Genomic DNA, 26,294 nt, shown 5'->3' on the forward strand with positions numbered 1-26,294 from the left:
AAAGTTATATTTCCACAGACATAATATAAAATGCTAATTATTAGAGTTAAATTTCGACACTATGAAAATTGACCTTTATACATTACTCTGTAGTCCATAACATGTGATATTAATTATTATTATTATATGATTGAATATCTCCTACCAATATTTTTTACATCCATTCAGGATGGGAGAATGTAACACAGAGAAATAAAATAGTTTTGAATAAAATTTTATTTTGAAGTCAGAACATCATTGTTAAATTATATAAAAAAAAATATCACAACAATTAATTTCATTTCATAGTACAGTTCCTGCTTAGCTTCTTACCTCCCTAAAGCTAAATATGTCCCCTCTTTTTATTATATTGGGTTTATTTTTACTTCATCCAGCCCTATAATTCTTCTTGCAGGCTAGACAAATGTCTTTGCTAATGCTACGAATCACAAGCAGTGCTGCTATTAACACCATGAGATAATATAATGCTAGTTGCACAGAAGTTTTGCCACAAATTCCTCTATATTCTTGTCAGAGCTTCCACCTTCATCAACTGCTTCTTTGGCTAAATTCTTCCACTTCTCTGAATTCTTTCTGATTTCCAGGCTTCTCTCTCCTTCCATAATTTCCCTTATACACCGTTCTACCTCCTCCTTTGTGACGACCCCTTTTTCATCCTTGCTCACTCTGATTCCCCCTTGCCATACATCAGCAACAAATTTTGCATTAGTTGGTTGATCTGTCCACTGCGGCATTGCAATCATAGGCACCCCTAAGCTCAATGCCTCAAGCGTTGAGTTCCAGCCGCAGTGAGTCACAAAGCAACCCACTGCCCTGTGAGCTAGAACATCTAATTGAGGACACCACGAAACTACCAGCCCTCTCTCTGATGTTTCTTCTATGAAGTTGCTAGGAAGCTTATTCTGTTCGGCTTCTCTAACTACCCACAAGAAGTATCTGTCGCTCCTTTTCAGCCCCAAGGATAGTTCCAGCATTTGCTCCTCTGTCAAACCAGCTAAGCTTCCGAATGACACATAGACAACTGAGTCAGTTTCTTTTGAGTCCAACCACTTAATGCAAAGGTCACTGTCGGGTTTGAAGAGGTGCAGGCCATAATCATTGTCATCCTTTAATCGTTTATCTAGGTACATGGAGGGAATTGTGGGCCCCACAGTCTTGATTGGCCACTTGCTAGCCATCCAGTTGATTACCTGTAAGAAATCAGCAAAATTTTGCATCCAAGACTGAGAGAAACACTTTGGCATATATTGCAATGAATGCTCAAAGATATGGATAAACTAGTTTTAACACTCACGTACGTAGGTTCTTCCTAGTATGAATCCGGAAACTCAGGATGAACTTGTAAGATGCTCAAAGTATAAACAAGAAGCCAGTATAAATACGGGATGGATGTGTTTGCATATCATGAACAAGAGATGTTTGGTTGTATGCCCTGAACTGGCAGCAAACCGACTACCACCATTAAAATGAAATACCAAAAACGACAGATTCTTTGAAAGGTACCATGAAATTCCTTGATGCAAATGACACGAGGACCGTAGGAGGGTGTTTGAGTGCCTGACACCTTGGAACCCGTTAAAGATGTGTTCAGTTTTAACATTCTTGCCTAGGCGAGCAAGAAATTGTTTGTGGCAAGTGGCATTGACAAATATGACCTTAGACTTTTTGGAGGCTCAGGATTTGCAGAATTCTTGCATTGGATTTTTGGTTTCCATGCCCTTAACTAAATTCGTCCCTTCTCCAAAATATAAGTGGCAACATGGTGAGTGATATTATAACCTAAGAAACCAAACAAGATGATGTCCATAGCAACTCAGGGGTAAGATTCTGTGCGTGGACAAGGAGAATTAAAGTCAAGCATAAATATTTGCAGAATATTTCAACCTTAATCGGTACGCGAAATATACTTTTTAAGTGTTATCCACAGCTAGAGTTAAAGTTTGTAAATGGGTTTTCCGATGGAAAAGTCTCAATTCTAAGCATAATAAGAATCTACCAAATATTCTAATCATAGACCTTTCCTTAGGCTAAGAAGAGAAAATGATCGAAAAACATAACTGCCACGAAAAAAGGCAACAAAGCAGAGATCTGTAGATGAAAGAACACCTAACCAGCCGAGATCCTACGATAAAGTAAGTCGACCATCTACACTGCATACCAATAACAAGCCAGAAAAAACTCAACAAGTTAACCCAATTCTCGAAATTTACCTCGTGCTCGAGCTCTTTGAAAGTGTTGCAGAAAAGCCAATCGGCTTCCTGAAAATTGGAGAACCGATCAATAACCATCTTCAGCAAACCTGGGTAAGACCCAGTATCAGAAACAAACGATGGAAGATCATTGATCCCCAACACCGGCATCGAAGGCAATGAAACAACAGCATTCTCTTCCAAAGGAACCTTTAAAGTTCCTTGATTTAAATGATAATAAATGGAACTATTGGACCAAGATTGGGTGAAAAACGATGCTCCATGAAGACCAAATTGTTTAGCCACATCTAAAGCCCATGGCAAAAACGAATCGTATACTAGGGCTTTAGGAGGATCAGAAGAGGAGGAATTTAGGTGGTCAATCAGATTGGCTAGTCTTTCTGAAACAAGGGTCTTGTAAAGATGAGCGAATTCCTCTGCTCCATTTGCTTTTTCACCTTCGGGAAATTCAATGGTCTGGATGCTGATGGAGGTTGATGGGGATTGCATGGGCTTGGTGGTGATGAAGGTCACTTTGAGACCTTTCGAAGCTAAGCGTTTGGCGAATTGGAGCATTGGGTTTATGTGACCTTGCACTGGAAATGGAAATACCAGCACATCAGTTTCATCTTCACTGCTTCCCTCTTTCCTTTCCATTTTTCTTTTGTTTGTTCTTTGTTGTTTCTACAATTCTCTGTTTCTCTCCAAACTGTCTGAGAAGTGTCAACAATCATCGTTCATAAAGGCCAGTGGCTTGTCTCCTTGAAAAGTCATCTACAGTTTGGATAAGAGGAGAGGAAGCCAATTTTTATTTCATTTGTTATGCCCCCTGTTCTCATTACTGTTCCGATCTATTTGTTTTCAAAAACACCTTTTTGTGGTCACTTTTTTTTTTAAAAAAGAAATTGATATTGTTTATTTTAAATAGATATAATAGTTAAAATCAGTCTTAAATTATTGAAAAAAATTTAAATAAATTTTTATCTTTTATTAGATTTAATTTATTTTAAATTAAATAAAATTTTATAATTAATAATTTAATTAAAATATTATTTATCATTTTATGTTACGTATAATTAACGTGACATATTAATATGTTATAATAAATAATAATATAACATATTGATGTAATATAATCATAAAGTATTTTTGTTTTGCATATTAGCTCTGAGTAAATATAAAATAACGAGAAGTATTTTAATTAATTACAATTAGTTCATTATTAGTTAAAAATATTTATTTAATTTAAAAATATAAAAATTTAATTAAATATAATAAAAATAAAGATTTATTTAAATATTTTTGAAAAATTCATAAATTTTTTCAAGCATCATATTTTTTAAATATTTAATTAAATTGTAACAAATATATATTAAAAATTAATTTATTCAAAAGTTGTAAAAAAGTTTATTTTTTTAAGTTTTAATTAATAATGATTCATAAAAAAAATCAAACTTTGAAAATTTGATTGAAAAAAATTCAAATTAAACAAATAATTATTGAACAGAAGGAACACATAATAAAATAAAAAGGATATGGATAATAAATAAATGTATCAAAATTAATCATAATCGGTACTTTAAACACCAAAATCACTAGTTAGTCCGAAGTTGTCTAATCTAAAAAATAACCCGAATAAAGTCAAATGAAAAATATGTTTTGTGTTCCATTTCTTTTTTTTCCCTTTTTTTGTTTGTTTACACTTTTATCATCCAAAGCTACAGTGTTTGGTGGCTCAAGCACATGGTCACATCCACATGGAATATATACACTATCTAAGTTGCATTGTGGGTGGACTTCAATTCACCTGTCATTATGTGATGTATGTGTGATGCAGCCAAATGGAAAAGGGGAAGATAAAATTTCTGGGGAAGGGAAGGGTCATGGGGTTTAGTCCAGTGCCTCATCACGTCCTCCCCATTAGTCAGGGTTCAATCCACGTCTGCTACGTTTCTCCTTAAAAAGACAAAATACATACAACAACAAATGGAAAACAGAGAAGAAAAAGAACTATCATGTGATGCCAACCGACCAAACTTTCAAGTTTCGAAAACGCATCTTCAATCTATGGTTCTAATTTCTATGCAAAAGTTAAGTTATATATTAACAAACAAAGGCCATTCTAGTAATTTTAATTCCCAATGGTAAAAAACAAGGGAAAAGGAAGTGTAGGAGCTAACCAACCTCATCTTCCAGCTTATCGTAAGTGTTGCAGAAGACCCAATTTGCTTCCTCAAAATTTGAGAACTGCTTTTTGACGAGCTTGCATAGACCCGGATATGACCCTGAATCATCACAAACAAACGATGGCAAATCACTGAGCCTTAGTTCTGGCATTGATGGCAATGAAACTACAGGCTCCTCCGGAGGCGCCCTGAATGTTCCCTGCTTCCATTGATAAAAGATGGCATTCACTGCCCAAGATTGAGTAAAGAATGAAGCTCCCTGCAGGCCAAATTTTTTGGCCACATCCAACGCCCACGGCATGCAAGAGTCGTACACTAGGACTTTAGCAGGATGTTGAGAGCAAGTTTGATTCTCAATGAACTTGGCTAGCCTTTTTGAGATCAGTCTTTCATAAAGTTCAAGATAATCATCCACGTTAGTTGTTCTTTCACCTTCTTCAAATTCAATAGACTCGAAGTTGACGGAGGAGGCTGAGGGTTGCATGGACTTGGAGGTGGTGATTAGGGTGACCCTCAAGCTTTTTGAGGCTAAGCGTTTAGAGAATTGAAGCATTGGGTTTATGTGACCCTGAACAGGGAAAGGTAATACCAGGACATGAGTTTCTCCAAGTCTCGACTGCCTCGCCATTATCATCCAACTTTCTTACCTAGGCAACTCTTGCGCTCTCTTGCTTTAAATGGAAGAAAAGCTGTCGTGACATTTTCAACAACACAATATCTATAAGAAAAAATCAAAAGAAAAGAGTTTATAAATAAGAAACTTTTGTCTTATTAAATTGGCCTAATGTGGGTGTGATGCCAAATTGGTTTATGGCTACAACTTTTCATGTTAGTTTGGCCTTGTAAGTAATTAATTTTTAATTAAATAATGTATGATTAATATATTATTTAATAATGGCAATAATAATTTATTATTTTAATTTTAAGTTTAATTTTTGAATTAAATGGTAAGTTAACTACTCTAAAAGTTCCAACCATGTGTATGTAGAAATTGAAACATTCAAATAGTTATGTGTGTATATATATATATATATATAGTGATTTTTAAATGGAACTCTTCTAATTTCTGATAAAGGATAATAACAATTCTTACACAATCTCCGCTATTGTTTTCAAATTTTTCTCAAATTTCTTGTATAATATTACTGAAACAAAAATTTTATAAGAGTTTAATAATGTTATCATACATTAGGGAAATACTAAGTGAATTGATTTTATAATGTAAGCCATAATTATAGTCATTGAGTTTTATTACATTTTTTAGATTTATCATTTTACACATTAATTAAATAATTGGTAGAAACGAAGGAAACTCAGAAAAAAAAACATAAATTGATTCACGGCTTGAAACAATTTCTTAATACACTTTGATTTTTTAATCTTCTGTTCTACCAAAAGCAAAACCAAGTGGATATACATAATGCCATAAAGGAAAAAAAAACATTACTGCATAATTAAAAGGCATAAAAAACTTAAAAAGACCCTAAGCTATTTAAAAAATAAAAAAATTATTAATTATTTTATTACATTTTGTCAAACTCTTATATTTTTATTTTAGATCAAATATACTCTTATTTATCAATCAAAACATCACTTGTTATTTTATATCACATTGTACTAATGTGGTATGTTAACATGTTATAGTAGCTAACGACGTGACATACTAATATGATATGATAACTTGATTATATGACATTTTTCATTCTCCACATTAACACCACATTAGCACCACATGAGTATTAAATGATGACTATTATTTTGACTAATGGTTATTAATCAACTATTAATCCTAAGGTTTTATTTAACTTAAAATAAAAGTATCAAGGTTTGATTAGATATAATTGAAGAATAAGGGTTTATTTGAATTTTTTTAAATAGTTAAAGAGCTTTTTAGAGCATTATGCCCAATTAAAAGTTAAAGTTCCTAATTTATACAGTGAACTATACTCTTTTATTTTATCAAGAAGAAATTATGAAGAATAACCCTTCTAATAAGACGATTTCAAAAATAACCATCAAAATAAATTTAACTGTTTTGAGCTAAAGTTAATCATGAGGAAACAAAAATGCTCTTAAAACTATTTCAAACAAATTAAATACTCTCAATTTTTCTCTCTCACCATTCATCTGCTGCACTCTCCGTTCTGTTGTGCTCTATATTTTCCTTTCTCTTCATCCAGCGCTCAAAAATTTTACCACCATCACCATTTCTCTCTATTTTTCGTCATCTTGCCAAATTGTCGTTGATCTACAGAGCAAAGAATATAACATGAAAAATAATAACATATTCTTAGATTTATTAATTTATATTCACAAAACCCTTTGTCGTCGATCTACAAACTAAAAAACATGGTATAGTGAGTAACAACAGGTTCTTAGATTTATTGGTGTTGAGTTTTTTAGTGATTTAAGTCTGGTAGAACATATCTTAGCATGTAACAAAGTGATTTATGTATTGACGTGTAACATTAGTAGGAAAAAGGAAGCTTTAGCGTGTAACATTTAGTTTTAATGCTCTGATCTTAGCATGTAACATCTGGTATTGAAGCTTTGACCTTGGCATGCAACATTTTTTGCTTTGGTTTTGGTGCTTTGGGTGAAACATCTGGTGCTAAAACTTTAGCCTTGGCATGTAACATCTGGTACTAAAGCCTTAACCTTGGCATGGCATGTAACATCTGATGCTAGAACTTTGACCTTGGCATGTAACAACTACTATTGAAGTTTTAGTGTATAACATCTTTTAATTTGACTTTGGCGTGTAACATTTAATGATGAAGCTTTAGCTTTAACATGTAATATCTAGTGTTGAAGCTTTAACCTTGACGTGTAACACTTGCTGCTGAAGTTTTGATGTGCAACATTTTTTGCTTAAGTGTGTAATATATGCTTAGGCTTGCAATGTCGTTTGGTTTTTCTTTTCTGTTATTAAATATGGCATATAACTAGCTCTTTTGTTTTTCACTACAACATAAACTCTTAGAATTAAAACATGTAACAACTTTTTTTCAACTGTAATATATTTTTTTAAACATAACATGTTAAGCATAGCGTGTAACTTATTCTCTTTGTATTTCACCGGGACATAAACTCTTAAAGTTAAACATTTTCACGATGAAGATAAAAGTTTAAAATGAAAAAAAGAATTTGATATGAAAAATGAATATCTACTGAAAAATTATTTAACATCACTGGAATGAAATGGATTTCGACAAAAGGATATTATCTAAAATTCTCTAATTTAGATAATTAGGTTTTTAGTTATTTTATATTTTTTTTAGTAAAGAAAATTAAAATATACTAGTATTATAAAGAAAAGAGAGATAAATTGAATCCATAAAAGCAAAATTGAAAATCAATTGATTGGAACTTAATTTTGTTAATGTTAATACACTTTTCAAGCGTTCTTACAAACAAAGTACAACTTGCCCATGACATGGAGAATGGTAACAAAAGCAATGAAACCAATGATCATGACAAGCATGACATTTGGGGAGATCTTAAACCCTGGTCCATCATCTGTGTAAAACTGAAGCGTAGTTCTAACAATCCCTCTGGAGGTCGCATCTCTTGTCGTTTTTCTCTTCCTCATGCTTGCAGTTGCAGCTGCAGTTCCTCTTGGTGGAGTTATTCTAGTTGCCATTTTTGAATCAACTCAAATTTCAAGTTGTATAATTTGAATATAGGGAGATTTTATTAAAGGTAATTTTATTAAAAAATCTTTTCTCTTAACAACAATAGTTAAAATTAAAAAGATAGTCATTTTTTAAAATAGCTTATTTTTAGGGGGAAAAAATCGTCCCTTTTGTTATTCTATAAATGAAAATTAAATGCAAAAATTTTTCTTAACAACACCTGGTCTGGGACATGAATGAGTTTTAGAAATTTTGGGAGATATTCAATATTTCTTGAGCAACTTTGAAAGTAACGATGGGAAAGAGAGAAAAGGTTTTAGGGAAAGAGAAATAATGCTCAAGCTTGAGAGGAGGAAGAGGTTGAGTAAACAATGAGAGAAAAGGGAAAATAAGAGGGAAAAGAGGAATGGTGGAAGGTAAGGGATAGGAAGAATAGAAAAAAGAGAGGGACTATATGAGGTGGGGAGAGAAAGATGAAGAAAGAAAGGAAAAAGAGTAAGGGAAAAATGAAAAAGATGTTACGGATCTCATATCAGTAAGAAATGAGGTAGATCTTAGACATACAAACATGAGTAATCTTCCATCAATAGATAAGTCTTTTGAATTGGAAACATGGACTAGTGACAAGTGGTATTAAAACGACTCAAATTTTCACTGATGTGAAAGTCTCTCATGAGTGTTACAAGGGTCGAGGTAGACTTGAACCAATGTAAGGGTCCTTCTCCTCGATAGGTGTAGAGTCTCTTCTCTATTGATAAAGAGCCAGTGCAATTAAGGTGTTGCGCAATTAGATAAGGTGGAATGTCAGTAAGAGATGGAGTAATAGACATGTCTTTTGGATTGAAAATTTGAGTTCCTTAATTTTAAAGTATTGTATTTGAATCTAATTATGAAATTTAATACTCATATTGTATCCAAATCTTAAATATTAACAATGTCTTATTAAAATTTGATTAAAGTCCAAACTCATTTATTTAGTTAAAAATAATGTAGCTACCCACTACAAAATCCATCCCATCTCAAATTCAATAATAAAAAATAAAATTTAACCATTTTTATATATTTTATCAATAAAAATTAAATTAATGAATTCAAAGTAACTTTATATTTAAATAATTTATAAATGAAAATAAATCATTTTCCAATTATAAATAAAACATACACAAAAAATAATATAAGAATTAAAATAAATATTGAAAAATTAATTATATATCCTTTCAAAAAAAAATCATTATGTATAATTGGGTTTGGTTAATAGATACTCTAAGATTACTATCCATACTTTATCCAAATTCGTTTTTAGAGCCCTAATCCTACTTAAACGAGTCAATGTTGGGTATCCATTCACATACTATCCATTACTATCCGCATACATAATGTATGAAAAATAATTAATTTACTCATAAGTCATATTTAAAATTTTATGGATCTATATATCAGTAAACATTATATATATATATATGGAACTGTTAAAATTGAATAAAAATGATATTTACTGAATAATTTCATAGATCAATCCTTTGTCTTGGAAAGTTTACTTGTCAAAGTCAATTTTCTTTTCTTACATTGAAGACAAAATTTTGGGTGGGAGATTTTGCACTTAACGTCAATTAACTTTTAAAAGAATAGAGTGACATTAAGCTGTCACCAATGATTTAACTTTGAATTTTTTTTTGTATGCCATCAGTACAAAAACATAATATATACATATATATATCTTTTACTTTTAAAATTAAATATAAAATAATAAGAAAAAATTGGAATGAAATGTATGAAGCAGTTACAAAATTTGAATATTAGACTTTAGTTTTAAAAAAATAAAAAAGAGTGAAAAAAGTTAAGATGAAATGTAAAATATACTACAAAAAAGTTTGAAATTTTTGTTGAAAGGTAACATTAATGAGTTGGTGATTAAGATGTCACCAATGGAACGCAAACCAAATAATACTACGAAAAAGATAAAAATAATAAGACAGGAATTTGGTCAGATACACCCAATCTAGAGCCAGCGAACTGACTTTTTGGACCCACAATTCGGGAATTGAGGAGTGGAGCGTTGATATTCTCGACAGCCAGATTCTTTATTGGCATTCTTGTCGTGGCAGATAATAATACGTACAAATTCCAAACGTCAGCAGTGACGCCATGCTACTTCTCTTTCTTTAAGGAATTATCCATTATTTTCCTAAGGAAATTTATCTTATGGGTGGCTAGGGGATTTTTAAATCATTATATGGGAGTTCTTAAACACTGTAGTAATTGAAAAATTGGTACATAATTTTTTTACTTAAATAATAAATACATTTTCTCATCATATAGACTTAGAATTATGGTTATATATATATAGAATAATTAATTTTTTATTTTTTATAAATATATTTTAAAGGAACATTTGTTAAACGTTTACAACCCTTGGAGTGTTTAAAAGCTTTCCCGATGTAGGAGATAAATTTTCATGTTTAAAATTATTAAAAGAGTTTGAAGCTTACGGAATGTCTGTCCCTCATGATATAATTATTAAAATTAATAAACTAATATAATTAAAAAATTAGACACATGTCAATCTATCTATGAAATTTAAAAATTCAACTGTTTTCGTATAAAATAAAAATATGAGTTTTTAATAAATAAATGTTACTTGTTCGATATTTGATTATTTAACAAATAAATTTTATGTAGATATATTTTTCTTATGACTAATTGAACATTCAAACTAGAGGCACCTTTAACATTTCTCTTTTCTAATACACTACTAACAATGGTAAATTGTCAGTTACTGGAAAGTTCATTGACCCTAACGTGGAATGAAAATTTTAAAATAGCAAGTTGCAATTATAGAAGCAAGAAAACCCCATGCCAAGGTGAAGATTAATTCATCCAAATAAAACGTTGAGTTGATGTAAGGATAAACTTAAACAAGAGACTTAGAAAGGACAAAAATAATTAAATACTATAAAGATCAACGACATTAATATGTATCACAGTTTCTTTTAATAAGAAAATAGAATCAGCTCTACGTTCTTGTCAATTTAGAAACAAATTCATTGATGTTCTTGTCTGAACTTCCTCCTTCACTGACTGCCTCAATAGCTAATTGTTTCCATTTTTTAGCGTTTTCTTTCATTACTTTCCCTGTTTCCCCTTCCATTACTTGTCTTATGCAAGACTCAATTTCATCTCTGTTCACGATCCCATTCTCATCAACCTCAACTCTGACCCCAACCTTCCAAACATCCTCAACAAACTTGGCATCCGTGGTTTGGTCAGTCCATTGCGGCATTGCCACCATTGGGACTCCCAAGCACAAAGCCTCGATGGTTGAGTTCCACCCGCAATGCGTGAAAAAGCAACCCACGGACTTACTCGCTAGCACTTGCATTTGAGGGATCCAGTTGGCGATTACGCCCTTATCCCCCATCTCTTGTACGAACTTGTTTGGGATTTTCGCTTCCTCGGATGATCTCACCACCCAAAGAAAATAGAAATTGCTTTGCTTTATGCCCCAGGCAAGTTCCTCCATTTGTTTGACGCTTAGGTTAGCCATGCTGCCAAATGACACATAAACAACAGATCCTGGTGGCTTGGTGCTTAGCCACTCGGTGCTGCTGGAGGAGTCTAATTTGAATAGATTAAGATCATAATCCTCGTCATTCTCCACTCTTTTGTCCAAGTACATGGATGGAATCGTTGGGCCGATTGTCAACAATGGACTCACTTTCGACATGGAATCCACGGCCTGTTAATTAATCAGATGAGATGAAACAGTCAATTTTTAATACTAATCCACGGTCCAAAGGTTTTGCCGTTTGGAGCTTACCGATTCTCTTAAGATAACAAACCTGAATAATGCCAGTCGAAGAAAATCGACTGATTGCTACGTCCCTTTTTTGTTGGATAAATATCTCTTTCACTTTCGAATATTGGATTATTTATGTTCTAAATTATCAATATAGTATCACACGTGATACATATCTACGATATTTTATAATATTAATAAAAAATAATATCATGAAATATTACATCAGGATTAGACTTCTATTAAAAAAAAAACTTATATTTACCCATTTGATTCAACATGTTATATATTCATTAACTTTTAGTTAATAAATTGACATGAGAATATTTATTTTTTAAAAATTTATACTATTAAAAAACATGTTGAGGATTTAAATTAAAACAATGATATTTTTCAATTTATGCCATATAATTCTAAATACTATTAATGAATATAACATTTCAATTTTTTTTATTTTACACGTACACATATTATTTATAATTAATTTTTAAAATTTTTTACCATACTTACAATACTCGATACTCAAAATAAAATTTTAATATGCAATACATATTTAATAATTATCTATATGATATTTATAAATATAACTAAAGTTGTGTTACTTTTTTTTCTTCTAGATTTTTGGGTTGATTTCATAGACTTTATGAGAGGCTTTGTTACCACAACTATGTTGTGCAATAGAAAGTTGTGCATTTGCAGTTAAGTAATTATTTTTGCAAGGTAATTAAATCAACAAAAACGATTACACATACATTTATGCATTCGCACTTTTCAAAAGTAAAAGACATAGTACCTCATGCTCCAAGTTGTAGAAGGTATTAACAAGAACGAAATCGGCTTTGTAGGAATTAGAAAACTGACTCAACACCATCTGGAAGTAAAATGGATATGAGCCCGCCACGTAAATGAAGGACGGCATATCTCGAAGCTGAAGCAATGGCAATCCAGGGATGGAGACAGGCTCTGAAGAAACCGGCAGACTCAATAATCCATGATGAGCATAATAGTATATGTAATTGACAGCGCATGCCTGGGTAAAAAACGCTGCTCCCACTAAACCGAATTGCTTGGCTACATCCAGAGCCCACGGAAGGAAAGAATCATACATTACGCAATCAAAAGGGTGTGGTGAGTTCTTGTATTTGATGATGAGCTCAGCTAGGGTTTTTGATCCAGCAGCTTCTAGCCGTTTGAGGTAGTCATGGATGCTCTCCGCTTCCGAGAAGCCTCCTTGGTCACAGCCGTCGGATATTGTGTCGAATTCCACGGAGCCTAATGATTCAGGCTTCATGGTGTGGGAGAGGAAGACGGTGGTGGCATAGGTTGCCTTGATTCCTTTAGAGGTCAAGCGCTTTGAGAATTGGAGCATCGGGTTGACATGACCTTGGCTTGGATAAGGAAGTGCCAAAACATGGGCCCTATAAGCCTTCTTCTCCATTTCTTTCCCTTAGCTTTCTCTCCAATTTGTGATCTCCAACCACGTTGGGGTAAGCTCTAATTTATAATTAGAGAAAGGGAGAATAGGGGACCATTGCATCACTCCATTAGAATAAAGCAAGGGCAGAGCCTCCTATGCCCCCCCAAAATTTTAAAAAAATTTTATATACTATATAAATTATTTTAAAATTTTTTACAAATTTTCATAATAGCCCTTCAAAATAATTTTTTAATTAATAATTAATACAAATAAAGAATAATAAAATGATTTCATATACTTGACTCAATTTAAAAGTTTTTTTAATTTATATAATTATTATTTATTTTTATTCTATTTACTCATATGTTTTAAATCTCTATCGATTTTCTTTCACAAATTTCAACGAACTATCCATCATATTCTTTTCTTTCTTTTTTATTATGTTATATGTGGATTCTATTTTCTACTTGTCATATTTTTTTTGTTATGTAGATTTTATTTTTATAATTTTAATCTTTAAAAATAAATAAATTATTATATAATTTTCAAATATAAGTTGCATTATTGTACTATTGCTTATAATTTCATTAATATGTCATTTTTTATTCAAAATAATCAATGCATTTTAGCATGTGTGTTACAAACTTTAAATGACCTAGATATACACACAAATTGATAGAATGAAATAATTGTATTTCTTTCAATACAATTATATTTATTATATATATTTTTAATTGCCTTCAAAATAATTTTTTAATAATTAGTTTTATCATTCAAACTATTTGATAAAATTAGATTCATTATGATTAGCATATTACTAGTTAAGCTCAACAAATAAATTCTAAATTAATATGTTACGCTTATCAAACTAAAAAAAAAAATAAAAGTGAGTCTACTATTCTAAACCCATAAAGTTTTAATATAAATCTAAGCTCATAATAATATATTATATCTTAACAATCTAACTTAAGAACTTATCATAATATATTATATCTCAATAGTTCAATCTAATAATCTAATATGTTAATTAGCAATTTAACAGACAAATAGAGACAAAAAAAATTTTGTTATCCATTGTATAAAATTATATATAATACTCACCTTCTTTTTAGGATTATTGTTATTGGATGGCATTGTGTATATATATATATACCTTATACTTATATTTTTATGTGAATATTGTAATTCTACAAGAGGGGGATGTTGAGTTTTTATTTCTCCTTTATTTGTTTGTCATTTATTAGAGTTTTTTAATGCGTTTACTTGTGATTCTCCATAATTCTCAAACCATTCGAAGAATTCAATTAATATTTTACGTTTTTTCATGAAATCATAATATCCTTTTAAGATTTCATGATCATATTTTTTGAAATAAATTTTTTTGTTTGTTTTTATCTGAATACAAATGTTTTCTACACCATTCTTTATTGATCTCAAAATCTTTTTCTAACACAAAAATTTTTGGGTCATTTTCTTGATTTGCAGGTAATTAAACCTGTTTTCAATAAACACTATCGTTAGGTGGGCTGTGCACAATTGAGCCTTGTTTTACTAACAAGAAGTTTTAGAGATATTACAATCACACAAAACATGATAATTTCATAAAATAAAATATAGTTATCAATATTATATGATACATAATATATATTATATGATATGATACAATGTTAGTAAAAAAGATTTATATTTATAATTGTATTACATTTAATTAAATATAAAAAATGTACCAAATAATACATGATACATATTTTACGATACGAGACGTATTGTATAATATAGTCGATATATTTTTTATAAATTTAATTTTAATTAATTATTAAAAATTTAGTTTTTATTATTTTTTTGAGTTAATATATGAAAAACTGTTTTTATGAATTTAAATGTTTAGATTTTAAACAAAAAAGTAATAAAAAAATTTAATTCCCTTTTGATTTCAACATGATAAATGCTTTTTAATTTTTAATTAATATGAAATATATATATTTATTTAAAAATTATATTATTAAACAATATTTTAAGAGTTTAAAGTAAAAAAAATCATCTTTTTAATTTTTGCACTATAATTTTAAATTCTATTAAAAAATATAATTTTTTAAAATTTTTATTTTATATATATATTATTTATAATTAATTTTAAAATTTTTTATCATTTGTTATGATACGATATGATTCTCAATATTAAAAAAATAAAAATTTAATATATAATACTGATTTAATACCTATAACATAAAATAATAGTATCATTTAACATGTCAACTGTATCCGCACAGAGTCGTTGTGAGATTTTATATTATCAACAGCGATGTTTCATAATCAAATTTCCAACCATTACGATCAACCATCATTTTCAAGAAAGTGAGATTACCTTGCACTGCAGGACATGTATTTTTTTTACTTTATGATTAATGAAGAAAATATATTTAAATTTTAAAATGAATACTTAATTTGTATAACCCAAGAACCACAATAAAATATTGAATACTTATTTTAAATTTTCTTTTTGTAATTATAAAATTTTGATATTGACAGATTTCATAAATTTTTTTTACGACATGTGGGATAAAGTCATACGAATTGTCCGCAGGTGGCAGAGTTACTTTCAGTAAGTAAAAATAATGTATAATGATTCTTATCAATTTATTAAAAAAAATAAAGAAAGAAAAAAAATAATGGTTAGCGACAATAGTTGTTGTTTGCACGACTATCCAGCATTGAAGCCTTTAAACGTCGTCGGTGACGTCATCAGTCCTTCGTCGGCTCCTACTTCTTTCGTTTCCAATTTTTCAATTTCTGGGTAAAGTGAATGAATCTACTCATCACAATAATTATCACATATTTTTTTTAAAATAAGTATCATGTGCATCGATCCTAGCATTTAGTGTTTATTTTAAAATAAAAAACAGCTGACCAGTGACATAATTTAATTACTTTCTTTTTTTTTAATTGATTTTTGCAGATTACCACACTGCACTGCTTAATTCTACGGCCAAACAAATTAAGGCTCAAGGATGTGCTGCGACTTTGGAACCCTCCATTTGTATTTTGAAGCATAAGAGAGGGTGTGAAGCCACAAGTCTAGACTTAATTTCTTCCTCCTTTCCTTTTCTTTTTTTAAAAACCATATGATCAAAGTTTGAAATTTCGTAGGATTAGTACATTCCAAAATCAAATTGATATTGTTGACTTTTTTGAATTTGTTGGTTGTTTAGTATGCGTTGCCACAATCCAAAATGGATTTCATAGCTTTCTTACTTTCTTTTTCCTTACAATTCCGTAGGAGCTTAGATTTATATGCAAAAAGACAAGAGCAAGATGAAAAACGAAAACACAGGTTTACACCAATTTAAGACAAGAAAATACTACAAAATAATAGATTTATTGCGACAGAGTTATTTTTGTTGCAAAGATTTTGTTGAAATATTCTCACAAATTCTCAACAAAAAATGATTTCAACACCATTTCAATAGAAAATTCAATGAATTTTTGACGAAGGTTTTCAAAAATAAGGACAAAATTAAAAGATTTAGACACTAATATTTCGTCCAAGATATTTTCGCAGACCATGTGAGAAAAAATATATATTTAATTCAAATCTCTACACCTACCCCGCCGTTCCTCTCCCTCCTTGTCATTTCTTGTTCATGAAAAAGGATGATTTTGCATGCCAATGATGGCTTTTTGTAATATACATGCATACTATATTTCACATATATAATATGATGTATACTATGCTTCACATGCCACATTCAGTCCTACGTGTTATTTCTTGATGTCTCTAATCCATATATATTTGATTGTGGGCAAATTTCTCTTTGCTGTTTGTTAAAGACAGGTGGATTAGGCAGAAAAATTAAATACTAATCCTTCATTTACAAAATAAATGTATAATATGCTTTATACTATCAAGATGGGCAGGCGGCCTCTGCTTTTTGGTAGGGTTCCTTCCACGTGCTGCCTCCTATCTCCTGTCTCGTGATGTTGTCCGGCTGCGTGTGTAATGACTTTGAGTGGCTGATCAAAATAAATGTATAATATGTTTTTTTTTTTTTGAACGGCCACCTTCCTCTTCATGTGGCAGTTAATTTGCTAATTGTGCAGAGGAGAGACTTCCGGTATTATGGTTCAATAAATTCATCTTTCTTAAATATAATACGCTTTATATATATTGTAAATGAATGCGAACAACTATGCAGGCAATCAAGCTAGAATTTGGGGAGTTTTGAGAAACGATAAAGGTGAGTTCAAGGTGAAGTACGTTTCGAAATCGATAGGTGCGGGGATGCCAACTATGCAGAGTTAATGTGAGCTATATTTGAGCCACTCTCCATCTTTGTTTCTTCTCAATGGTTGGATTCACACTGCCCAAGAATCGAAAGCGATTCCACCAATTCTATTAAGTGGATTAGGGATCCGAGCTTGGCACCTTGGAAGCACATACTGTGCTTAAAATTGATTGTCTCAAAAATAGGTGAAGGGGGTGGTATATTGTTCATACCTCGACACGTGTTAATAGTGTTGCTGATCAGCTGACAAAGGAGGGGATGCTTAGGGAGGTTGCACTGCTGAATGAGTTCCCTTAGATGCTTTGGTTGCCCTGTTTTCAGAGCTGTTGGCAGTGTGTATCTTGTGTGTCTGGGATTGTGGATGGACTATAGGGTGCTCTGACTCTGGGTTCCTTTTTTCTGCTGCTTGTGTTGCTCTGTTACTTGGGGTTATTTCCACATTCCGTTTGGCATGGGACCTGTCTGTATACTTGCTGATGTTTGTGTTTGTGCTATTCGAATGTTTGCTAGAGGAGGACATAGTCCAGTTTTGTTTATGCTTTGTTTGAGTTTGTCTCTAATGTTTGAGATCTGTAGCGTTGGGGCCGGGAGTTTTGGGTTCATTGGCTTTGAGAATTTGCGAAGTGAAAATTACGAGAAATGCTCATCTTCATAATTCAGATTTTAAAAATAGTTCACAAAATAAAATAGAATGTTTTTATTTATATATAACTATGAGTTGATAAAAATATCTTTGAAATCATTTTAAATAAATTAAATCATTCGTTACAATTTCTCTTCATCTCCATTTGTGTTTTTTATTTTTCTCTCTTACCATCTAACTTTTTTTAATTTTATCGCTTTTACTCTTTAGTATCCGCCTACTGTACTCTTGATTTCTCTCTTTCATACTTTTAAGATATTGAGAGATGATTTTGATGTGATTACGGTGGGTGACTATTTAAAAAATTTAATTTTTTAGTATTTTGAATGAAATTAAAATGGTAGAAATGATTTAGATGTTTGAAATAGTTTTTAATTAGATTAATTCAGGATCTAGACACCAATAAACTCAAGAATTTAAAATTTATAAACTTAGGATTCTAAAGGAAATTTTATCGATTTTTAGTCAAAATAAGTGTTTTAGATATGAAAAATTGTATTTTGATTTATGAAAACATATTAGAAACACTTTACTCAATGCCAAATCATAAAAAAAAAATGAAAAGAGATGAAAGAATTTGAAGTTTTAGTTCGCAAGTAACAATAATATTTTAAACACTAAAGTATAATAATTTTTTTTTAAATATAGTGTGTAACAATAATATTTTTTCAATATAATGTGTAACAATGATTTTTTTTTCAACGTGGCATATAACATGTTTTTGTACAATAATATTTTTTTTCAACATGGCATATAACAACTTTTTTTAATCATGATATATAACATATTTTTGTACATGATATGTAACAATAATATTTTTTAACATGAATGTAACATATGTGCACTTGAATATGAAAAAATTTCATTAAGGTAATTTTGTCCGATTTAACTAAAAAGAGTTAAAATGATAAAAAGAGTTATTTTAAAAAATGTTATTTTTAAAAGTTATTTTTTAAAATGCCTTTTTGAGAGTATAGAATATGAGGTTTTGAGGTCGATATGCCATTCCAGTAAGGCATATAGGCTCCAAATTTTTGTTTTAAATGGAGGGATTCTCTCCCTCTTTCTCAATGCATACCAAACTCATAAAAAAAACTTTTATTTCAGTGCTAGACAATACAACACACAACTGGAACGCTAGCGCAAAGCAGGAAGGAAAAAACAGAATGAAAGTTTAGCAACATCAGAGCACTTTGACAAATTCCTTAATTATAAATATCATTATTATCTTATTTAATTATATCAGTCCTTTTTTCCCCAGTGATTTCAGATTGATCAACACCACTGACTTGCTAGGTAGTGCGTCTGAGCTTTGACATAAATTCATCAATGTTCCTGTCCGAAGTTCCTCCTTCACCAACTGCCTCTAAGGCCAACTCCCTCCATTTCTTAGCATTTTCTTTTATTTCTTTTCCTCTCTCTCCCTCCATTACTTGCCTTATGCAGGACTCAATTTCTTCTCTATTCACAATTCCGCTGTCATCATCAATCTTAACTCTGACCCCCACCTTCCAAACATCCTCAATATACTTACCAACCGTCGTCTGGTCCGTCCATTGCGGCATTGCAACCATTGGCACTCCCAAGCTCAAAGCTTCGGTCGTTGAATTCCATCCACAATGACTAAAAAAGCACCCCACGGCTTCATTCGATAGCACGTCCAACTGAGGACTCCAGTTCACTATCAAGCCCTTCTCGCCGCTCTCTTCCTTGAACCCCTTTGGGAGCTTTGCTTCCTCCGAGGCTCTAACCACCCACAAGAAGTAGAAATTGCTGTTGTTCAGGCCCCTAGCAATTTCCTCCATCTGCTTGCTGCTTAGACTGGTCACGCTCCCAAAGGATACATAAATCACGGACCCTGGGTATTTGGTGCTTAGCCAATCGCTGCTTGTGGAGGAGTTAAAGTCGATGAGATCAAGACCATAAGCTTTGTCATTTTCTACTCGTTTGTCCAAGTAGACAGATGGAACTGTTGGTCCAATTGTCAGTAATGGATAAACCTTTGACATGGAATCCACTGCCTGTCCATTAGGTAAAACATAGACAAAGAGAAAATGAGTAATTTACGATGCTGCTAGACCGTGGGCTTTGGATGTCAACCGAATGACATCAGGGCAGTTGAGAAGCGCATGATAGCCTACCCACAAAAACAAATTGGACACGCAGCCTTGCATAATTCATGGTCTGCTATTTATTTATTTAATATTTGCTTGGACAGATCTTTGCTTTGACAGATCTCGTTACTTTCTAATTTCTAGGAAAGAAACCATGCACATGGACATCAGAATTTATAATATAATAATAAATAACATATAAGCAAGAAAATTGAGAGTAAACTAACCTCATTTTCTAACTTGTAGAAAGTATTGACAAGAATGAAATCAGCTTTGTCAATGTTCTTAAACTGATTCAGTACCCTTCCAAGGTAAGCTATATATGACCCTTCTGAAGAGCAAATGAAGGATGGCAAGTCTCGAGGCTGAAGCAATGGCAATCCAGGGATGGAGATAGGCGTTGAACAAATTGGGAGGTTCAATAATTTATGATGAACATTATAGTAAATGTAATTAACAGCGCACATTTGAGTGAAAAAGGCTGCTCCCTGTAAGCCAAATTGTTTGGCTACATCCAAAGCCCATGGCATCGCAGCATCATAAATTATGCAATCAATAGGGTGGGAAGTTTTTTTATGTTTTATGATGAGCTCGCCTAAGGTCTTTGACCCAATGGCTTCTAGCCGTGGGAGGTAATATTGGATGCCCCCGGATGCCGCCAAGCCTCCGGCATCGTAGCCGTCAGAGATCGTGTCTATTTGGACGGAGCCTGAGGATTCAGGCTTCATGGTGTTGGAGATGAAGACTGTGATGGCTAGGGTGGCTTTGAGCCCTTTAGAAGCCAAGCGTTTGGAGAATTGGATCATTGGGTTTATGTGACCTTGAATTGGGTAAGGAAGCACTATCACATGTGGTTTGTCAACCTTGCTCTCCATCTTTTGTTTTTTTCTCTCTCCAAAGCTTGGTAGGCTACTAGGCTCGATGCCCACAATCCTTGCGGACATAAGCTATTTATAAGAAATGTCAAAGCTTGCGAGGCAAGAAATCCTTGGACAAGGCCAAGTGAGATGATTTCAGTTATGTGGTTGGTAGATTTTTAACGAAGTTAATGGATCCAAATAGTTGTGTGATGAAATTGCTAAGGAAGCTTCCTACCACCAACAGGTATAAATATTTCTAGTAGGCTTTTACTTAGAGACTTTTGCCTTTGAAAATATTTACTCACCTGTAAGAGGTAAAATATGAATTTCAATTAAGCATAACGAAGACTTTGATATATTATGATATTACATCTTCAATAACTCTTGTTGTATTAATTAATTGTGAGATTAGAGGACATGTTAAAGAGTTAGGAACACTTACCAATGTATCTATTATTTTTTTGATAAAAATACTTCTTCTGTCCTATTGATTAAGATTATCTTAATTTAATTCCTTTGTGTGTCAAAATTTTCAACTTTGATCTTAGATGGTGTTTGATGCTTTACAATGTAATGTGACTAATATGATTACAAGTAATGTGATTGTAAGGAAAATAACATTACAGTGTTTAGTATATAAGCAAAATAATGATTAAAATGTAAGGAAGATAACATTGCAACGTTTGATTTACATGTATTTTGCTGAAAATGTAATATTAATTTTCAAAATTACCTTTAGTTATTAAAATATAAATTTAATATATTTATATTTTTTATTATCAATTTTTATATAATATCATCTCTTAAATATAATTTGTAATGTCATATATTTTATTTTCATTTATTATTACAATCTTATATATTTTATTTTCATTTCTTTAATATAATTTTTTATATTATATATTTTATTTTAATTACTTTTATCTATATTATATAAATTTTAATTTTTTATATTATATTTTAATTTTTGATTCTTATATCATATATTTTATTTTAATTATAACATTATAAAATATTTTTAATAAAGTAATAAAATTGAAGAGTAAAAATATTTTTAAGAACATTGTAAAGTGCAATGTAATATGATTGCATTAGTTTTGGACTGTAATCACATTACATCCCTTGACTATAATGTGATTACATTACAATCTTATATTACAGTATTCTGTTATAAAACAAACACTACAATATAATTTAATTAAGCACATTGCAGGGAATGTGCTCCCAATTCCTTCATACCAAACACTATCTTAATTATTTTTTAAAAAAAATTATTAAAATAAATATTAACAAATATATGTTCAAAAGTTACATTATTCAAACTTTTATTACTAACAATTTGAAAATAAAATAGCAACTTGAAAGAAAAAATTATTAAAAAATCAACTCAGACACTAATTAGAACATGAGGATAAAGGTCCCCTTTCAAACCAGGAGCTCTAAACTCACTTAATACAGAGGGACAATCGTACCACTAGTCTTTTGGGCTGAAGCCAGACCAGTCTGGTCCAGCCCAAAGGCCCAAATATTTTTCCGTGCTCTCTCCATCTAAATTCGAATTTGTCTTCCTAGTTTTTTGCCTCATCAAAATTCGTCTGTTTAAATTTCTCTCTTCGACTCCTGATTTATAATCGAACGCGTGGCGGTAATTTCTCTGTCCTAGTTTTCATTTAGGGTTTTGCGAGTGAAATCGTTACGTTTTTTAGATCAAAATTTGTTATTGATTCTAGGGTTAACTGCAAATTTGTTCAACCTTAGATTGCTTAGGGTTAATTACGTATTTGTTTACAATCCTATAGTTAACTCCAAACCTTTTAATCTGATTTAGAAGAGGTTAATATAGGCGTATTCGAGGTGAGGGTAATTGGTTTTAGCCGATTGGGCATCGAAATCTGAATAATGGCATTGAAGTTTCTGAACAAGAAAGGATGGCACACGGGAAGCTTGAGGAATATAGAAAACGTGTGGAAGGCGGAACAGAAGCATGAGGCTGAGCAGAAGAAATTGGAAGAGCTCCGCAAGCAGATCCATGAGGAGAGGGAGCGCTCTGAGTTTCGTCTTCTCCAGGAGCAGGCCGGCCTTGTTCCGTACGTGTTTCCTTCCTTTTTTCTTTTTATTTGGTATACAAACTAAGGGTTAGGGTCTTACTGCTGATTTCATCTTTTAATTCTGCAGGAAGCAGGAAAGATTGGACTTCTTGTACGATTCTGGACTTGCCGTTGGGAAGGGCTCCAGTAGCTCTGCTGGAGGCAGCGGAGGTGGAGGTGGAGGTGGAGGTTTCAAAGCTCTTGAAGAAGCCCTTCCAACGGCCAAGGCTGCTGATGCTTCTGCCAAGCCGTCTTCTTCTGCCCCAGGAGCCCTGTTTGAGGACAAACCCCACTCGGCAAATGATGCCTGGCGCAAGCTCCATTCTGATCCTTTACTTATGATTCGCCAGCGTGAGCAAGAAGCCCTCGCCCGCATTAAGAACAACCCTGTCCAGATGGCCCTCATTCGCAAATCTGTATGTTATTCATCTAGTCTATTGTCTTCTTGGTTTTTAGGGCATTGGCAAACAAATATATGCCATGTTTCCGATGGATTTATATATGAATCAAATATGTGTTGTTAATTAGGGTGGAGGGAACCCATCAATCTCTGCAAGCACTTTGTGCTTTGAATCAATTTCATGATAATAACTATTGCAACTCCTAATCAGATTGCCATTCCTATTAATGATGTAACAGGTTGGAGAAAAGAAACACAAGGAGAAGTCCCATGATCGCAAGGAAAACCATAAGAAGCACCACCAGACTAGTTCCAAGCATCGGAAACATTCTTCATCCAAGCAGCATTTATATGCTGAAGATGACACTTATAAGGAGGACAAAAAGATTAGAAGTCACCATCGTAAGAGCTCTGATTATGAGGGCCACTATCACAGAACAGAGTCACACTCAGAAGATGAATTAAAGGAAGCAGAAAGTCGAGAGAAGAATCGCCACAAGCAGAAATACAGATATGATGATCAAGATGCTGTCAAGAGGAACCATGACAAGTCTAAGCATGACAAATCTTCTTCTCAAGCTCCAAAATGTTTTGATGCAGATAAATATCAAGGAAAAAATAGGTCTTATGACTATAAAGCTACTGCACCTCGGGATGATAAACGTCGAAATGTTGCTCCTAAACTTTCTGAAGAGGATCGAGCTGCCAGGCTTCGTGAAATGCAAGAGGATGCTGAGTTGCATGAAGAGCAAAGATGGAAGCGGTTGAAAAAGGCAGATGAGAAAGATGCGCGGGAGGATACGATGGCCAGCAAATCTGTTGGAAGAAACTTCTTGGATGCTGCTCATAGAAGTGTCTACGGTGCTGAGAAGGGAGGAAGCTCAACAATAGAAGAGAGTGTTCGTCGCAGAACACATTATTCACAAGGCAGGTCTGGATCAGAAGGAAATGCTTTTAGACGCTAATGCTCATAATCATTCCGTCTCTTTGCATTGCCAATTCTCATAATCCAGGTATGCTCCTGCATTTCCATTCATGGGTGTGCTTGCTTCAGGGTATTGTAATTACATGATATTGAATATGAAGTCGAATTAGATTTATCTTTTCAATTTTCAATTCTCAGTGGGCTTCCATTTAAGCTGGGAGATTTCAATTTTACTTGTACTATTTTCAGCATTCTGCATGGAATGAGAAGACAGTTATGGTCTCACTTTAGTCGTTAGGACTAATCCACGGGAGAATTTCTTGTTTTGGAGAAAGTGTTCTGATAGTTTTTTATATTTCCAAAGTGTCACTCAAACATAATGTGAACAACAGGTCTCTGATTATCCTTAGGTGGTTTGAACCATATTTCCCTTTAACTCACTTAATTGGACATTTGACTTCTAAATAAATTGAAAATGATATGGTACTCTCTTTTGTTGATATAGACTATGGAACTGAGGGACATGTTTCCCAGTTGCAGGGATAAAGTGGGGAAAATCAGAGTCCGGTTTAAATCAATGGCTTTAACTGGGTGTAAACTGAAAAGTAAAACTAACCTTGTCTTTTAAGTTGTAGAAGGTGTTGACAAGAATGCAATCAGCTTTGTCCAAGTTATGGAACTGATTCACTGTACCCTTGAGATAAGCTGCATATGACCCCTCTGAAGAAAGGACAATGGGTGGCAAGTCTCCAGGAATCAAAACAGGCATCAGAGAAATTGGGAGACTAAGTACTTCATGATAAATACTATAGTATATATAGTTAACGGCACACATTTAAGTGAAAAGGGGGGCTACGAGTAACCCAAATTGCTTGGCTACATGGAGAGCCTAAGGCAATGCAGAGTCATGAACTATGCAATCAATAGGGTGAGATGGTTCTTTGCGTTTCATAATGAGCTCAGCTAGGGTCTCTGAACCAGCAGCTTCCATGCGTTTTATGTAGTTATGGCCATGCCGGCTTTTGCAGGATTGCCTTCATAACAGCCGTCAGATATTGTGTCGACTTGGACAGAGGATGAGAATTCAGGTTCATGGACTTGGAGATGAAGAGGGTAACGGCTAGGGTGGCCTTGAGCAGTTGAGAATTGGAGCCTGGGGTTTATGTGACCTTGGCCTGGGTATGGAATCACCAACACATGCCCTCTGTAAGCCTTCTTCTCCGTCGCTATCTTGACTTTCTTTCTCTGTTTGCCTCCCCTTGGGTGGTTTTAAACTTTTGGACACGAAAATGAAGCTCAAGAGGGTCGTTGTCGGGTGTTGCTAATGTTGTAGACCACAGACCTTTTCCCTTTTTGATTTTCCTCTTATTACTTGTAACCATTACCAACCAAGGAAGAGAAAGATTTTCTTTCCAATTTTTATCTTGATAACAACGTGAATCTCAAATGCTGTATACTTTGTGATAGCTTCCCATCACGCTGCACGTGCAGAAGTAGTACATGTATTGAATTGAGTTTTGGTAATAGGCCAACCCACTTGGATGCATGGTATAATATGGATTATACCAAACCAAAAAATTTATTAGGAGTAGCATCAAAGAATTAACGCAGGGTAAGAGCAAATGGCAAGTGGTTTGAGATGGGTTTGTTGCGATATTGTTGCCCGTAGGCAGGCCGGAATTGGTCTCTTTGAGTCCATAGTCCACTGATTGTGTCGTTGTATTTGGTTTAATCTATAACAAACGAATAAAATAAGAAG

At 32.6% G+C, this 26,294-nt stretch overlaps 4 protein-coding genes and 1 pseudogene across 10 annotated transcripts; 1 reads left to right on the forward strand and 4 right to left on the reverse strand.

The window, feature by feature from the left end:
- Window positions 1–180: 180 nt before the first annotated feature.
- Window positions 181–5,054, reverse strand: LOC110421013 (UDP-glycosyltransferase 74E2-like). Of its 2 annotated transcripts, none has more exons than XM_089784495.1 (2): window positions 4,374–5,054; window positions 181–1,190 (listed from the first exon to the last, which is right to left on the reverse strand). In XM_089784495.1, the coding sequence occupies exons 1-2, from the start codon at window positions 5,007–5,009 to the stop codon at window positions 468–470; spliced, it is 1,359 nt and encodes a 452-aa protein (XP_089640621.1). In that variant the 5' UTR covers window positions 5,010–5,054; the 3' UTR covers window positions 181–467. The 2 variants fall into 2 exon arrangements, with proteins under 2 accessions (XP_089640621.1, XP_021290116.2); XM_021434441.2 differs by lacking the exon at window positions 4,374–5,054 and adding an exon at window positions 2,211–3,029.
- A 2,718-nt stretch (window positions 5,055–7,772) lies between these two features.
- Window positions 7,773–8,018, reverse strand: LOC149526833 (protein transport protein Sec61 subunit beta pseudogene; annotated as a pseudogene).
- Window positions 8,019–10,849: 2,831 nt separating this feature from the next.
- Window positions 10,850–13,311, reverse strand: LOC110421560 (UDP-glycosyltransferase 74F2-like). The gene is made up of 2 exons (XM_021435168.2): window positions 12,600–13,311; window positions 10,850–11,746 (listed from the first exon to the last, which is right to left on the reverse strand). Exons 1-2 carry the CDS (start codon window positions 13,242–13,244, stop codon window positions 11,024–11,026), a joined length of 1,368 nt encoding a protein of 455 aa, XP_021290843.1. The 5' UTR covers window positions 13,245–13,311; the 3' UTR covers window positions 10,850–11,023.
- A 5,921-nt stretch (window positions 13,312–19,232) lies between these two features.
- Window positions 19,233–21,178, reverse strand: LOC110421254 (flavonol 7-O-beta-glucosyltransferase UGT74F1-like). Its single transcript, XM_021434792.1, has 2 exons — window positions 20,491–21,178; window positions 19,233–20,170 (listed from the first exon to the last, which is right to left on the reverse strand). The coding sequence occupies exons 1-2, from the start codon at window positions 21,136–21,138 to the stop codon at window positions 19,442–19,444; spliced, it is 1,377 nt and encodes a 458-aa protein (XP_021290467.1). The 5' UTR covers window positions 21,139–21,178; the 3' UTR covers window positions 19,233–19,441.
- Window positions 21,179–22,645: 1,467 nt separating this feature from the next.
- On the forward strand, window positions 22,646–26,069 carry LOC110421255 (uncharacterized). 6 transcript variants are annotated; one of them, XM_021434795.2, is made up of 4 exons: window positions 22,646–22,768; window positions 22,952–23,210; window positions 23,299–23,626; window positions 23,850–24,817. In XM_021434795.2, the coding sequence occupies exons 2-4, from the start codon at window positions 23,023–23,025 to the stop codon at window positions 24,573–24,575; spliced, it is 1,242 nt and encodes a 413-aa protein (XP_021290470.1). In that variant the 5' UTR covers window positions 22,646–22,768; window positions 22,952–23,022; the 3' UTR covers window positions 24,576–24,817. The 6 variants fall into 6 exon arrangements, with proteins under 6 accessions (XP_021290470.1, XP_021290471.1, XP_021290472.1 ...); XM_021434796.2 differs by having other exon boundaries at window positions 22,695–22,768; window positions 22,967–23,210; XM_021434797.2 differs by adding an exon at window positions 25,171–26,069 and having other exon boundaries at window positions 22,699–23,210; window positions 23,850–24,623.
- The last annotated feature ends 225 nt before the right edge of the window (window positions 26,070–26,294 follow it).

Source organism: Theobroma umbraticum, unplaced genomic scaffold (genome assembly GCF_002168275.2).
Source record: "Theobroma umbraticum cultivar Fairchild unplaced genomic scaffold, ASM216827v3 scaffold_130.0, whole genome shotgun sequence".
Taxonomy (NCBI): domain Eukaryota; kingdom Viridiplantae; phylum Streptophyta; class Magnoliopsida; order Malvales; family Malvaceae; genus Theobroma; species Theobroma umbraticum.